Consider the following 17,739-nt stretch of genomic DNA (forward strand, 5'->3'; position numbering starts at 1 on the left):
GGCAAAAAAGGGTTTGTGGGGGATATGTTAAAAAAATGAAAGGAAAAGATAAAGATTGGTACATCAGCTGCTCAATAAAAATGGCAAAATGCTAATACAGTGGATGTAATAGAAAAGGCAGAACTATTGTATTCATTTTTACTTTGTTTCAGCCTTGTTTAACAAACCTAGGTGTTCTATTCAGAAACTGCGGAGAGCAGAATGGAAAGACAGAATTAAAGCTAAGGACATTTAACCATAGCTTTTTAACATTTAACCAACCCTATCTTTATTTTCAATTAGTTTAAGACCAGATGAATTGCATCTTAAAATACTAAGAAAACCTGGTTGATGGTGTGGCTATATTCTTGTTTACTTTCCCAAATAATTCCGGAGAATTGACAAATTGTCGGATGACTGGAGCAAATGCCCCATCTTCAAAAAGTGATAAAAAAAAGATTCAGCAAACTTCAGACCCAGTCAGTATGACATCCAGGCTTTGGAAGATTCTGGAGCAGATAACAAAAAAACCCAGTATGGAAGTATCTTGAACACAATGTGGTAATTAAAAGTGGTCTGCATAAATTTGTCAAGGGAACAAGTGGAGCTGCTACTCCTGCTGCTCCCAAGTTTATGTTTCTTGGAGATTTTAACTTGCACCTGGGCAGTATTGAGACTGGGGCCCCTCAGGATTTCAGCAAAGTATCTGACAAAGTACTCCAAGAGATGTTTATTATTCACTGTGGGTTGGATGACATCACAAGTAAGTAGATTAAAAGATGGGTTGAAATTTATATTCATGGAATGTTGATTGATAATTCCTCATCAATTTGGAAAAAGTGTCTAAATGAGGTACCACAAGAATCAGTCCTGGATCATCTACAGTTCAACATTTTTATTAATGATTTGGATGAAGAGGTAGAGGGAATCCTTATTAGATCTGTAGGTAATAAAAAAACTCATGGATGCTAGATTGAAAAATATTGGGCTGACAGTAATAGAATTAAATTTAGTAGGGATAAGTATAAAGTTCTTCACTTATGAAATAAAAATCAAATGCACAACTATTGGATTGGGAATTCTTGGTAGCACTTCAGTGTTAAAAAGATTTTCCATTTTTAAATTAATAGTACTTGATCTCATTTAATAAGCGTCAGAAGTATGAAGTGGCTGCAAAAAAGGCAGATTTATTTTAGGCTGCATTAACAGAAATATAATTTCCAATTCATGGGAAATAATTCAACTCTATTATGCTTTGGTCACACCCCATCATTGATATCATTTCCAGGTCTAGCATCATATTGCAAGAAAAAATCATAGAAATCCTTAAACCAATTCAGAGAAGGGCAACAAAGACGACTGGGTTACTAGAAATGAATTTAATGATTCCTTCCAACTTTAAGCTTCTATTTTTATTGATAAATTTCTTATTTATAAATCATAGTTGATTTGTGAAATCCAATTAAAAGGTTTTGCAAAAGGAGGGGAAAATTTTCTCTTCTAGTTAACACTAACCCCAGCCTCCAAATCTTGAGGTTTCACAATACAAAGGGAAATAGGATGGAAGAGAAGATGTGCATCCTTTGGTGCCATGGTGAATTAGGCCCGGTTTGCTTTGCATTGCATTTTATAATAACATAAGGAAAAACAGGGATTCAGTCCATTTACCTGTTTAAAATCCTGTATTCAAAAATTATAACCATTTGTACAAACATTACACAGATATAGATAAAAGGGTCAACTGTGACCTTCACCTTCACATGCAGGTACCTGAAGTTCAGTTAAAAAGCAAGGCAGCACATCTTTACCACACTTATTATCTATACAAACTTGAATGCAACTCTTCATGTGACCTATCTGTCTTCTTCATTAAGGTCACATGGAAAGTAGCACTATCCTTCTAGGGAAGGTAGATCTACTCACTTTCCTATCTCCCAGCTGAACATAAAGACAGTTAGGGGAGGGCTGCATTCTTAATATGCTAAGGAAAACACACACTAAAGCATACTTTTGCTCTTTTAGTGCAGATGATCTTTATTGCCTGTTTCCCCCATTCGAGCAAAAGAGAGAAAAGGGATTGTAAAGGGTGTGGTAACTCAGACTCCGAGAGAGTATTGCAATAAAGATATTGGTCTATCATCTTCTTAGCTTTGCCATATTCATCGAGATTAAGTGGTACAGCAAAATTGATTGAAAGTATCACATGTAGCAATGATTTTTAAAAAAACATATGTACAATAAATGTAAACTTACCCTTGGGTACAATTTGGATGACAAGAATGACATTCACGATCCTCATCCGCATACTTAAATATGAAGCTGTTTGTCCCCTGTACACCATCAGGACATTTTTCAACACAATTGGGGCCATCTTTAAAATGAAAGCATTTGGTACAATGATCTGGTCCCTATATAAAAAGAAGAAACATAAAATATCCACATTTCTTTTTCAGTTTGGAGATTCACCAAGAGCTTCTAAGAAACATCAGGTAAGTGTAATATTTGACATAGGATGCACTACCCATATTGCCTTAAGACTTATGTCAGGAGTTTTCACAAAGGCAGATCAATGTTATACTTCATTAGATGTTATCTGTATTTCTTTTCACCCATGCAAAACTTTCATGGGAACATGTATAGCTTCAGCACAGTGTTGTCACTAAGATTAGAACTAGAATCAGAGACATCCAGGTTCAAATCCATCCTAAGCACAATATGTTTAGGTGGTGATTTTGGGAGAGCCATATGCTCTTAGCCTAATCTAATTCACAAGATTGTAACTGTAGGGAAAATTATGAGGAAAGAGTGCATTGTACATTGTCCTGAGCTCATGGAAGAAAGGGATGTATATAAACCTAGCAAATAAGGACAATTAATAAATTTACAAAGGAAGAAAGGATAAAAAAAGAAAACAAATCTGTCTTCTATAATAACCAGCTTATATGTTGGATTATATATGGATTGTACTTACAGCCCCCGTACAAGTTACTCTGTTTCCATCCATCTTCTCACACTGTGGATCACATTCCACACAAACTGAACCATTTGCAAATTCTCTGTATTCCCTGAGAAATAACAAGCAGTTTAAGAATCGGGGAGCAACTTCAGTTTCTGACATGATTGTTTATTCTGCTAGCAAACGTGCTTATTCCTCCAACTATACCTTCTCTTTGTTAACTTTCTAATTATATCCCCATCCCTGGATTAACATGCAAATGTCACATTTGGCACATCCAAAAAAAGAAATTTATGGCATGTAGGAACTACCAAGAGTAAAACTTTATTGAAAGATCCATTTAGGCACAGCAGAAGCAAAGTCAGCTCTGAGGTTTCCCTGTGAAAACCCACATAGGTAAAACCCTTTTCTCACCCCTGGGCTGCCCACAGTTCATTGTCCACCAATTACACTCAGTACTTTTGTTTTGGAAAACTATCTGCTCAGGCTGGCAGCCCTGAGAACTTGGTTTTGGTGCCTATCTCCTCTCTGGCGGCAGATGGCTCTCATGCATTCCTTATCCCTCCCCCCTCCCTAGAAATTTACCAACCCCCCTCATGTTTCTGTTCGGCAAACTGCGAGGTGAAGGTTGATGTAGGAAACAAAGAAAGCGAGTCAGCTTTGAAAATGTGCACATAAATGCACTGCTAAGTTTATTCACTGTTTGTAAAAACAAGGATATTAAAATATTTCATACTATTTATACAAACATGCAGTATGCCCTTGTTGATTGGGATCTACCCAGAGTTCGATATAAAATGGGAAGCTATATCAGTATTTTAAATAATAAATAAACATTCTGGAGATGGAAAAACACATCTATTGAAATAAAGAGACGCATTTTATACATATCTGATCTAATTTCAACCACTAGGGTTTCCTCTATCTCTGATGACTTCCTTGGTACACTTGAAAGACCTCTAACAAATTACTCCTTTGTGAAAGAAAGAAAGAAAAATCATCTAAAAAATGCTGCTTGCACAGAAATAATGGGGAAGCTGAAGTTATATAAATCATATATTTGGAAGCGAAAACAGTTGTCAGTGTTATTAGTGGGAACAGCACTTGGATGTTCATTTCCTGTTCTTTCATCCTGGGAATAATTGCAGGGGTTGTACAGAACACCAGGCATGCATATAACCTACTGACTCAGCATTCAAAGCTAGAGTGGTCTATTAACTACCTAGTTGTTAAAGACAATCAGATGAAAAGAATCATACTGTTGAGATGCTAGAGTTCTTCTACGTGACCCACTGAGTCTGTTAGTGAAATGGGAACTATAATCAATTGTAGACAGGGGACTAATATCATAACCCAATATTTTCTTGATCTCAGAAATCTAACATTATGGAAAAAACAAGAAGTATCTGTGAGCCTGTGCCTTCCCAATTGAAGTAATTTGTTACTGTGGGGACACCATGTAGTATAGATTAATTTATAAAAAGAGCCATAGACCAACTTATCTAAGATTAAAATTCAGTGCAACAGGGATTAAAAAGTGTCATACATTAATATCCTAATATTGGCAAAGAATTAAAAATTACATTACTAAAATACTACTATCATATTTGATATTTGACTACGTATGGAGATGACAGTAGAACAGATTTTAGCAAACTTCAGTGTATTAACTGAGGACTGATAAAAGGAGCAACACAGTAATCAAGACCTAGATGTCTCTATTTCTTCAACTTTCAATGGAAATTTTTTAATAATGGCATCACTAAAATCCCTGCTTCCAATTCTTCTGCAAAAAATGAAGAAAAGGTTATATGAGAGTAGTAGTGGATGTTTGTGAGGAAATTATTGTGAACTTCATTAATTATGATACTGACTATTATTGCATTATTTTGTTGGAAAAGGAAAATTCTCAAGAAAAATATAGTTTGTTTCCATGCAATAGATTCACAATATAGCATGCTGTAATTTAGCTTCAATCAGGTCTTTGGCTTTCTTGGACTATATCTGACCTGTTTCCCAATTGGTAGAATTAGTGTTTTTGTCAGCTCCAGGTTTTACAGATTACTCTCAGTCTGATTTCATCCTCCTTTGTTTTCTGGCTCCTCCCAGGGGGTGCTAGAGGCTTTGCCACAGAGCAGGTCTTTCTGATTTCACATTGTCTGTCATCTGTACATTGTCCCTAGCAGCTGTCTCCTTGCTTTGCAGCTGTTAAGGAGAGATGTGCAATTTTGTTCTCACTCCTAATATCACTGAGAATTTCCTTTTGGCTGACTGACACCATATGGTAATATCTCTATTCTGTAGGCTTGTTCAATGTACAGATATTATCATGTTGCTAAAGGTAAGCACTCCATATCCTTCAGGTGGGGAAAGGCAGAAAGGAATGCCACTTTAGAGTTTTTAAGAGTTATGATAAGAATGTGCGTGGCTTGTCATTCACCCACCCTGTCTCTCCACCAGCAAGAAAGTGGCCACCACAGTGCAACTAAAAGTGCCTGGCTTATGGTGAACCAGAGGTAGAAAGGAAAAACCAAGGAGGACATTTATGAAGCAATAGATTAAGACTGTTTGGAATTCTATTCTGCAATAAGTGGTTGTTGTTGTTGTTGTTTTTGCAGAGCTGTTCTTCTAAATCCAAAGGAATTCAGCTACAATTATAGCTAGTGAAATTTTGCCAAAAGGTTTTTACTGCAGATCCTGAAAAGAAAACTCTCTCAAAGAAATTGTTTTGATTACCAGATACTAATTTAGTTTTCTTTTATATATCTTTTGGATACAGACTCTCTTTTATAGCCCTTACATAAAAACAGCAGTTAGGTACAGCATTTCACATACATGTACATCAAGAAGAATAAGAAATGGGAAAATCAGAAACTGATAAAAACAGTTTTATAAGACTATCAGGGAGGAAGTGACATGGGTAGAAGAAAAGGGAATTTCCTTGCCTAAATGCAGATATTGAAAAGGCTTTCTTTCATACTAGAGGGACCTGGAGTTGACCTCAATAAATGGCATGAGGAAGTTTTCTCATTTCTCAAATTCACTAAGAGCAGTTGGAATTCTATTGGAAAGAAATTGAAAGCTATGTATATTTGTATATTGACAAATGTGTTGCGGCATTTTGACCCAATTTTAGCTTCCGTATATTCTTCAAAGGTGGCCCTGTGTAGAGTGCAATGATCCATTTGGAATAAAATAGACCAGATCAACATTCCTAAAAGACATAACTGGTTAATCAGCCTCATCTTGGTAAAAGCACCCATGGCTACCAAGAACAGCTAATTCAAGGACAGAGGGAATAAGAAAAATCTACAAAACAGTGTTTTCAAAGAGAGTGCTACCCAACTCAGCAGAAGTTGAATTCCAAATCTGAGATCAAGTCTACTGATCGAGAATAACCTAGTAAGACCACATCTGGAATACTGCAACCAATTTTGGTGACCATACTACAAAAAAGATGTTGAGGCCTTGGAAAAAATTCAGAGAAGACCAACTAAAATGATCAAAGGCTTGGAGACTAAAACATATGAAGAACATCTGCAGGACTTGGGTTTGACTAGTCTAAAGAAAAGAAGAAACAGGGGCAACATGATAGCAGTGTTCCAGTGTTTGAGGGACTGCCACAAAGAAGAGGGGGTCAAATTATTCACCAAAGCACTAGAGGGCAGGACAAGAAACAATGGATGGAAACTAATCAATGAGATAAGCAACCTGGAATTAAGGAGAAACTTCCTAACAGTGAGGACAATTAACCAATGGAATGGCTTGCCTTTAGAAATCGTGGGTGCTCCATCACTGGACAGTTTTAAGAAGAGACTGGACAGCCACTTGTCTGATATGGTGTAGGTTTTCCTGCTCAAGCAGGGGGCTGGTCTAGAAGACCTCCAAGGTCCTGCTCTATTCTATTCTATTCTATTCTATTCTATTCTATTCTATTCTATTCTATTCTATTCTATTCTATTCTATTCTATTCTATTCTATTCTATTCTATTCTATTCTATTCTATTCTATTCTATTCTATTCTATTCTATTCTATTCTATTCTATTCTATTCCTTTTGTCATTTCAGAATTCAGTTTCATTTATTATTTATTTATTTAATTAAATTTTTATACCGCCCTATTCCCAAAGGACTCAGGGCGGTTTACAGGGCAGCATAAAATACAATATAAAAATAGTATAAAATTAAAATAGATTAAATTAATTAAGCCCAACAATTAAAACAATATTAAAAGCTAAAACCCCTTCAGTCCAGGCTTATAGATCAAAAATCATTTCCAATACATTATCTCCAGACAATTAATTATGAATTTGACAGTCTCCTTGGAATGTGATAGATATGTATATTGCTGATACTGAAACCTCAGACCCAAACTATTTCTCACAATTTACTATTCTCCACTGTCTAGCCCCCAGCCTTGTCTGGTGTCCAAAATTGTTGTGAGCACAAACTAGGTTTAAAGCTGCATTGAAATGGTTTGAGGCAGTTTCCCCTCCCTCCTCCTTCAAACAAGGGAATATGAAGTTAAAAGTTAGAATAACAGATTTGGAAGGGACTTTGTAGGTCATCTAGTCCAACCCTATATGCATTCAGGAGACTGAACCAGATAACCTCACTAGTTCCTTGGGACTTCCTTTTGACAGAGATCAAACTTCTCCAATCTGTTGCACAACATTTCCCATCTAAAGTACCAGTCAACTCTTTTTATACAGTGTTGCTGCTTTTCAACCTTCCATTTAAAGCACAAGGACTGGACAAGCTTTTTCCTTGTTCCAGCTTGGTGTCTTTCAAAAGAATGACCAATTGTTTTGCCTCGTGGCCATCCCCTGCAGTCAATGCTCTAGTCCAGTTACATACAATTATATACATAACTTTTCAAATTGAAATATCTTAGATTATTTTGCATGATTCTCCCATAAAAGATGCTGCTGACTAGCACAAGTTATGTTTACCAGTTGCTGCATGACAGATGGCTTCTTCTATTACCAAAACATAAAAATTAGTAATTTCAAACCTATGAACATAATTATATAAACACATGCACACACAAACAAAGCCTATAGGGAAAAATGACTTACCCTTCATAAAGGTGACAAGACTTTACACAGGTTTTTCCTCTGATGAAGTGTTTACATGATAAACACTGATCTGGCCCTGGCCCCCAACATCCATTTTTTGAGCATAAATGGCTGCATATCATCCCTTCTGCAGCTGTAAAATAAAGGCAGGCACAATCATTCATAATAAGCAGTGTACTAAATGGCACGTGCAATGCTTAGTTCTATCACCACCACTTAAATCCATACAATAAAAATGGGAGAAATAGACAGGAGAAATTTCTTCTTGCTTTAACAAAGGTTGCTCTTGGGCTAGTACATTAAAATATTTTGCTTATGGTCACTGGATTATTATCAGCAGTAGAAAAAGATTACGAGAACACACCTCTTCAGAGGATTATTTAATATTACTCATTAATACTAATAACGTTTTAAATTGAAACAGTACAGATTTTTTTTAATGTGATATGTAATCTGTGATTATTTTAAATGGTTTAAAATTTGCTATGGCATGAAATGATCTACTAATTGAAATGTTATTTCCTAATTTCTTTAACTAAACATTTATGTCTAGAGAGCAGAAGGCTTGGAATTAACATACTGTATCATCCTGGATAATAAGAATGTATTAGTGGCATCATGAGCTGTTTCAGAAATATTGCTGAAGAATTTTTAGGTGGAGATAATATAGAAACAGATGGAATATGTTTGACTAAAAGTCATAAAAGAGAATTAAGTTATTATAAAGGTATTCAGAATTTTCCCTTTACTCATATTGCCACTGAGGTAATATTCATTGGCATACAGTATATATAATATTCTACACAGAAAAAAAAATAGAAAACAAAAAAAATGTGAAAATAGAAGATAAAAAAGAATTGATGAATGGGTAAAATAACTGGGTATCACTATGGCAAACATGAATTGTATGTTATTTTGAAATAAGACATGGAATGACATTAAGAAAGGCATGTTAAGATGAGAGAAATTACAAGTGTCATTCTTGGGAAAAATTCTGTGATAAAAATAAATGTCTTGACAGAATGGTATTTATGAAACAGTGGCTATTGCTGAGAAATAGAAGACTTCTGGAGTTAGAAGAACACAAACTGAGATTTGGGTAGCATGGATATTTGTGGTATGACAAAGTCAACACTAATTTGGATTTTAAAAATCATTATGTTAAGACATGCCAAAGTGAGAATATGGAGTAGATACAAACCCAGATTGTGCCCCAAAATACCTTTGGGGTTCTCAGCACAAGAAGCATTTTATAAGCAACAATTTTGCAAACTAGTGCCAAAAATGTTGTAAAATTGACTCTTGACATGAGGGTGCTTTCACTTATGATCATAACTGTAATTTACAACCAGGAATCCAGTCCCAATTGCAGTTGTAGGTAGACACAAAGACAAAAAAAATTCAACACTACTCATAATGGAGGAAAGGATAGTGGAGATGATGAAGTTGCTGAGACAACTAAATTGATTCTCTCATCAGAGAAAGGACCATTTATTGCTGACTTGAAACCCCTCGTAGACTTTTTGAGTAAACAGAAAAAAATGAACTGTGAACTATGTTTATGATGGAGAAAATATATTATAGAAAGAAGAAAGTTATGTTGTAACTATACTGTACAATAAGAGGTAAATTTATCATTGTTCTTAAAACTGCTGTAAAGAAGAGCATTCTTTTCTATATTTTTTATTCTATTTTTATTTCTTGCATTTCTAACTTTATCTTTGATTTGTTTTTATTTTTCTACTTTATATTAATTTGTATAATCTTTATCTTCTTTTTTTAATATTTTAATAAAAAATTATGAAAAATTAGAAAATAAACTAAGAGTACTTCCCAGATAGAGATATGAGTAGTTACTGGGGATAAGATAGGAGAAAATATTAATCTGTAAGGATGCAATCAGGAAAGCTAAGCCTCAGAATGAACTAAGACTTGGAACAAATGCCAAATATACAAAAAAAAATTTTCCAATTTAAGTAACCAGAAGAAAGTCAAGGACATAACTGGTCCACTAATGGGAGAAAATGACAAGAAGGTGATGGATATCAGGGAAAAAGTGGAATTACCTAATTCCTTCTTTGCATCTGTCTCCACGCAAAAGGAAAAATATAGTCCACGCAAAAGGAAAAATATAGTGCAACCTATCAAAAGTTGTGAGACATAACAGAAATACAGGTCAAAATAGGCAAAAAATTCATCCATTCTAGATGAATTCACTTTTCCAGGACCATATGGTTTACATCCCAGGATTCTGAAGAAGCTGACAGATGTGATCTCAGAACCACTGAATATAATATTTAAAAACTCCTGGAGCACAGGGGAACTGCCAGAGGACTGAAAAAGAGCCGATGTTATTCCAATCTACATAAAGGGGGAAAAGATGGATCCAGGAAACTACAGATCAATCAGCCTGATATCAATAACTGGGAAAATCCTGGAAAAGATAATCAAGCAACACATTTGTGAGCATCTGGAAATCAAAAAGGTGATTACTAGAGGCCAGCATGGGTTTCTTAAAAAAAGATCACATTAGACAAACCTTATTGCCTTCTTTGATAAAGTGACTAAATTAGTGAATCAGGAAAGTGCTGTGGATATAGTTTAGTAAGATGTCAGTAAGGCATTTGACAAAGTAGACACAGTCCACTTCTCGATAAGACAGAACAATGAGGAATAGTTAGTACCATCACCAAATGGATTCATAATTAGCTGACCAACCTCACTCAGCATGTAGTCCTCAATGGAACTTCTAGGGAAATATGCAGTGAAGTACCACAAGGTTTGTATTGGGGGCAGCAATCTAGATAAGGGGATAGAAGGGAACTCACCAAAATTGCAGGTGACAAGATAGTGGGGAGGGGGGATTACTAACACTTTTTAAGATAAGACTCCAGATTCAGAAGATCTTGAAAGATTTGAGCATTGGGACCTATCCAACAAAATGCTGCTCAATAGTGAAAAAGTAAGAGTCTGCACTGTGGTTTTCAAAAGGCAACTGGACTTTGTTTTTCCCCCCTAAAAATGGTTCACTTTTCATCCAAAAAGTTTATTTAGTTCTGTTCACTTCTTCAGAACTGAAGAACCTCCTTGAATGATAAATGAAACATTTTCAAAAAAAACAAACAAACAAGAAAGTCCAGTTGCCTTTTGGGACACTAGCATATTTGTGACAATCATGACCTGGATGATTGAGAATCTCCATAGACAGTAAGGGTCTGCACTTAGGCAGGAAAAAACAAATGCACAAGTATACAATTGGCTCAACAGTAGTAGCTGTCAGAGGGATCTAGGTGTCCTAGTGGATCACCACAAGTATGACCCAGCAGTGTGCTGTAGCTGCCAAAAAAGCCAAGGCTGCATCAACAGAGGGATAGCATCAAGATCATGAGAAGTGATAGTAGTACTTATATTGCACTAGTGAGATATGTGCATGATACAGAAAGGATGCTGAGACCCTAGAAAGAATGCAGAGTGCAGAGAAGAGCAACAAAGATGATAAAGGGTCTGGAGGCAAAATCTTACAATGAACGGCTAAGGGAACTAGGTATGTCTAGTCTAACAAAGAGAAGGTTTAGGCATAACTGTCTTCTGGTATTCGAGGGGCTGTCACAGAGAAGAGGAAGTCAACTTATTCTCCAAAGCATCTGAGGGCAGGACAAGAAGCAATGGATGGAAGCTTGTTAAAGAGGGATCCAAAGTGGAACTAAAGAGAAATTTCCTGACAGTGGGAACCAATTAATCAATGGAACAGCTTGCCTCCCAAAGTTGTGGGTGCTCCATCTCTGGAAGATTTCAAGAAACGTTTGGACTACCATTTGTCCAGGATAGTATATGGTCTCCTGCCTTGGGCTGGGTTGGACTAAAAGACCTCCAGAGTCCCTTCCAGCCCTATGCTTCAAATGATTCTATTCAGAAAATCCCAATTTTTTTTAAAAAAATCAGATGAATATTTAATCTGGATAATAAATTCTCATTCATATTATTTTCCTTTACTGAGATGCTTGAGTAATGTTCCAAAAAGATGAAATGTTCTGTAGCAAGTCTCTGCCACTGTCAATTTACATTGTTTGTTGCTTCTTATTCAATACACTGCTACTAGAATGAATGTCTGTGCTTCATTAACAAAGATACTGAGTATCTGCCATGTAAGCACACTGAGCGCCTGAGCACATTACTTTCATATTCTTGCCTTACTTGGGTTCAACATACTCTTTCATCACTGTGTTGTGATTTCTGATGCTGACCAGCATCAAATGCCTCTTTTGATCTAGTGAACATGCCTCATCTGCACTAAAGAGCATTTTCATACATTTTCCCAGAGAATATCATGGCATCTGGAGATTAGGCAGTCTCAGTGTTTGTTCCACAGTTTCATGGCTATAGTGACATTACAATATTCTGGAGAAGTTATGTGTCCAAATGGAAAAATGAAACACTTCTCCCTTAATCATAAAACTTCACTCATTCTGTTCTGAAGGCAGTCAAGCCCCAGATTCTCTCCAGCATTCTTCCCCATCTTAAAAATGAAAAACTGGATTACAATCACTACAATTTCCTTAGGATATTCTTTTCTCATAAATCAGAAAAACCTTGTAAGCACCTTTCCAGATTAACATTTGATTACAGTGCACACACTTTTGTGACTTATATCTACAGTATTGCTCATGAAAGCTTATGACTTTTAATAAAATTAATGGCTAACGTGGGTCTTCTCTTGCAATCACTATTCTTTGGGGCATGCTTTTCTGTATTTTACTGGTAAGAGTTTAAATTCCTACATGTGGAACAAAGAATGGACTGAAGATGAACTAGAAGAATTGATGCTTTTAAAAAGTAAAATAAACCCACAAACAAAAAAAAATCCTTGTCCTTAAATTATCAAGTTATTCCTGTGATTAAAAACTTGTGGTTCTCCTTGTGTGGCTAAAAGGATCGTCTTCACCCAAAAAGACCCAAGTTTTCTAAAACTAATTGGGGGAAAATTGTCTTTTCCTGATTAGTCTCCATAACAAAAGCAAACGATAGGTTGAGAATGCAATAGTACACTAATGTCACATGTTTTAAGGATCCATTTTCACAGCCTCTCCCATACTCCAAAAGCCAGTTCAAATGAAACACAAAAATTTATTATTTGTTTGGCAACACTTGTCAAATGGACAATTAATCAGGCAAGTAGGTAAGTGGGTAGAACAGTATCAGCTGGGCTATCTAAGATGAATCACAAAAGCATTGATAGTTTATGTCAGGACTGGTTTAAGATTATTTTGTTGCCTGAAGCAAAGCAGCACATAATGCCACATTTAACTCTGGGTACATATCACCCAAGCTAGCAACCCAATTTTGGTGGATGGAACAGAAAATTCTCCAAGCAACTCCTGGATATCTAGCATCAACAGAATAAACCACATACTGTTTGGAGCCTGTCCATCAGAGTCGTAACTCATGATGGTTGTAAAATGGATTGATCACATATTTTGCAGTAATGGTTAAGTGGATCACCATAGTCATTAAGCAAATCTGCAGTTGTTAAGTGAGTGCCCCAGTTAAACAAAAAAAGATTTCTCTATGTGGGCAACTTTGCCAAAAAACAGAGTAAATGCCTGGGTGGTTTTTGTTTTTTGCAAAACTGTTATAAAATGTTGTCATGTGACACTGCAAACAGCCAAAAATGTGACTTGACTGCCAAGCATTCAAAACACAGTCATAAGATGGGGGGGGGGGGAGGGAAACCATTGGAACTTTGAATCTGGGTTGTAACTACCCACCAGGTAGAATTATCACAACTTTGAATGATCATTAAGCAACTTCCCACCCACATAACCTTAGACCATTTACTGTTGGCTATCTTACATTATGAGAATGTTATGTCACATATTGCTGGTAAAAATGGTGAGACAGCACCCATAACATTCTAAATAATTTTAGGTAGAGTACAAGGATCCAAGTTCTTATTGGGAGATCCAGGAGGAAAATCTAGTGAAATCAATTTCTTCTGTTTGATTGTGTTGTCACTGCAACATGATTGTTTAATAGCCTATGTTATAAAATAATGTGTACACATAGTATAATGTGTATACATAGTATTTTACAAATATTTTTATAGATGAAATTCTTTAAATAGTGTCTGAAAATTAAACTAGGAGAACTTTTTCCCCAACTAAGACCAAAACAAAAAACCTACATAAACCTGTAAATAATATTTTATTAAAATTCTTAGCTCAGCTTGTCAGTCTCTTTTATTAAATGAAGCTCCACAACAATAATATTCAGTTAATTAAACAAGCAGGAATACAGTCAATTAGATTGCAAAGATTTATAAATTTAATTGACTGAAGGTATTTATGAAAATGCTGAGGTTTTCCAAAACAGGAGTGATAAAGCAGCACAAAGCACTTAGGATCTGTTTAATTTGTCCATATTAATATATTTATTTTTAACTAATATATTTTCCATTAGTTGAGAAAAAAGTTACATATTTACTGAAGCAACAGTTTATTTTGCTTAGAGTTGGGACCATCTATTTCACTACATAAAAATTAGCCATTTGTAGACAAATTTATAAATCAAGAGAGAATTCATGAAAAAGATTATTAGCTAGATACAGCAACTAATTCTGAATTTTCTTCTGCTAGCTGGGAAAAACTTTGCCAAAAGGTAACTTTAGACTCATCTAATGAGTTCTCCAATTAAGAATTCTTCCTACTGAGTATTGTGTTTATTTTCTACTGTCTCCCATGCACAATATTGTTGACACCAAAGTATTGCTAAAGAGGATTCATGATGAAATTTCCCCATCCAGATTTTCCTCCTTTAAAAGAGGTCAAGGTATGGACTTGCAAAATTAATTTACATCTAAATAGTCCGCCTGTGGAAACTCAGCACTTCGAAGTATAATTAAAACAAGGAAGCAAATGGTATTGATGGGTTTTTTGCCTCCGTAAATTCAAGTTACTTCTTTTCAGATCACTGAATTGCACAGCTAGTAACAAGGAAAAACTGCATAGGTAGGTCAAACACTTAGCACATATCAATTCCCACATTCAGTACTTGGAAATTTCAGTCAAATTATAGTAAATTGAAAATAAAGTTATGAACTTGTCTATCTAGTTCATAGAAAAGTAAATAATATGAAATTTACAAATCCTCTCTGGACTGAAGAAATTTTGCAATATTTTGCAAGATATACAATCCAGATATACAATCCTGTCCTCCTAGGATACTAGACAATTCTCCTGCTGTGTGTCTCCCATTTTTTTTATTTCAGGAAAGCGACTATCAATCACTTTCCCACCTGGATACACACACACACACACACACACACACACACACACTTAAAATACACACAAACACAGAAAGAGCATCAAAATATTCATGCAGTAGACATAACATAAAATGTTATTATCCAAGCCCCACCCCCAAGGGAATGGGAATGGGAACCTATAGTACTCTCTCTTGCTGAAAATGTATTAGGCAGGCATGATAGATGATCCAGATTGTTTTAAAATAATGATTCATGCCATAAAGTGATGGGTACATACAGTAATTGACATCTTGTATTGGATGCAACCAATACACTTTATGAACTCTGTCTAGAAGATAATCTTCCTCATTCAGGATTTCTGTGGTTGCTTTCCTCTACTTCCTCTATAACATACTTAAAAGGGGGCAAGTTAAATAAAATGCATAATTGGAGTGATGGCTTCTTGAGGAAGGGACATTCCATATCAAATTTCAAGATAGGTTCATCACACCGTCTCTCAAGGACATATTCATCACCTCCCAGCTTCACTTCTTCTCTTCTTTGGTAAGTTTTTACAAGCCAGGAGGAACACTGGCCAAATCCACAGATAGCAAAAACTACCCTACAATAACTCTGTCCACATCTTCAGGTATAAATAAGGTTATTGTTATAATCACAAGTCATAACAACCTAGCATAGCATAAGTATAATAAAGCAAAATAAATAAAAATAGTACTGAATGCAAAGAGAACAAAACAGAATAAATTCAGGGCTATGATTTAAAACATAGTTTTTTTGCCTTTACCACTATTACAAGAAGATATTGTAAGGTCTTATATAGTACATATTTCTTCATGGGGAATTGGGGAAACAGTTGACTGTAATATCTATTGGAGTATCCACAACACTCAGATCTAACCCTGCTTCATCAGTAGCCTGGAAGAATGGATAACGTTTAAATGACTTTAATTTTATAAGACTCTAAAATCCCTATAACCCAGTTTGTAGCCAAATACTGTACAGTAGCAATGAAAATAAGGTACCAACAAATGCAAAGTCACTAATAATTATAACTCAGTTTATTTGTTGACTGCCTCAATGTCCTTCTAATGTTCTGTTCTATACTATTTTATTACCTTTACCAGTGTTCAACATCTCTGCCTCTTAGCCATAACAAGGAAAGGTGTTGATGATGAAATAGGCAGGGGAAGAGCAGATCAGCAATATCTGGATGTCACTATTTCACTATTTCCCTGCCTAATCTGCCTCCCAGAATTATAATGAAGACAATATGGGAGGGCAGTGCTATCTATACAACCCCCCCCCCCAAAAAAAACAGCAATATAAAAATATGCTGACTTTTTAATAAAGGTTTTAAAAACTCATGCAGAAATGGGATGAAACAATGTAAGATTTCAAAAAGTTGGGAAGCTGTAGACTCTTAAACCAACCCATTTTTCTATTCCTAAGCCCTCAAACGTGCGACTGCAATGTCAATGAAGCTGTCATAGATAAGAATCCTTAGTGTACAAAAAAGTGCTCCCTTCCATCTTGAAATTAAAATTCCAAATTTCTAACCCATCCTCATTCCCAAACTGCCAAGCTATTATCTTAGAGGTAGAGAATCTGCACAGAAATCAGATGAAATTGTAAATCTGATGAGAGGTCAAAGGATAATGAGGAGGATTGGTTCATTAAAAAAAGATATTGACTTATTGTATCTGTGTGCTGGCAAAAAAAATGTTGTGCCTCTATTTCTGGTGAAAATCTCTGAAGCATTCACTCTGTTACTGTGCCCTTTGAACAACTGTATCTAGGGAAGCAGTAGGCAGCTAATTTAAGAAAAAAGATCTGTGAATTCCAGTGTAGATGCTATTGAGGCTACACTGAATAACCCTTCTTATATCTTCCATGGCAAAGACTACAATTATAGCAGGTGCTAACACCTAGAACATGGAGGCAGTTGCTTGGCTAAAGGTGCCCTAGCAGGATCCCCTGGGCTCTGGAATATGTATTGCTGGTTTGAGAAGACCTGTGGTATATCACTGAGGGCTTCCTTGTGCAGCCCATGCACAGATTCAGTAACAACTCTACGTCTGGAGTGGCAAGAAGCAGCATTGCTGGCATTACCCACTATGGCTGAGACGTCTTCTTGGTTTCTTGCCAGAATCTGTCACAGATATTTATTGAATTGGCTGCGTTGGCTACCAGTTCATTTCAGAGTACTGTCAGGGCCTGATTATCACCTTGAAAACCCTGTCTGTTTTCTTTGTGAACTTGCCCCTGGATCTCTGGAGAGATCAGTTGCTATGCTCCTCTGACATTTTAAAACAGGAAGGGGTGGCACTGCAGATGTCAGTGATCCCATAGAGCTTAAGCAGTGTTATCTGGTATTTGTCTTTTACCAACAGATAAAAAGGTTTTAGAAACGAGGATTTGACTCTATTATGAAGGACTAGTTTTTTGTCAGTGTTTCTGTGTATTAT

The 17,739-nt window shown here is 35.9% G+C and overlaps 1 protein-coding gene across 2 annotated transcripts in view; it reads right to left on the minus strand.

The window, feature by feature from the left end:
• The window catches only part of ERBB4 (erb-b2 receptor tyrosine kinase 4), a gene marked incomplete at both ends in the record, with an annotated part of 1,087,596 nt that overhangs the window by 227,988 nt on the left and 841,869 nt on the right, over nucleotides 1–17,739 (minus strand). For both annotated transcript variants that reach the window (XM_081313989.1, XM_081313990.1), the window contains 3 exons: nucleotides 2,233–2,387; nucleotides 2,951–3,044; nucleotides 8,014–8,146. In XM_081313989.1, coding sequence (XP_081170115.1) covers nucleotides 2,233–2,387; nucleotides 2,951–3,044; nucleotides 8,014–8,146 — 382 coding nt within the window. The remainder of the gene's footprint in view (nucleotides 1–2,232; nucleotides 2,388–2,950; nucleotides 3,045–8,013; nucleotides 8,147–17,739) is intronic.

The sequence above is a fragment of the Vipera berus genome, assembly GCF_964194415.1.
Source record: "Vipera berus genome assembly, chromosome: 1".
NCBI classification, from domain to species: domain Eukaryota; kingdom Metazoa; phylum Chordata; class Lepidosauria; order Squamata; family Viperidae; genus Vipera; species Vipera berus.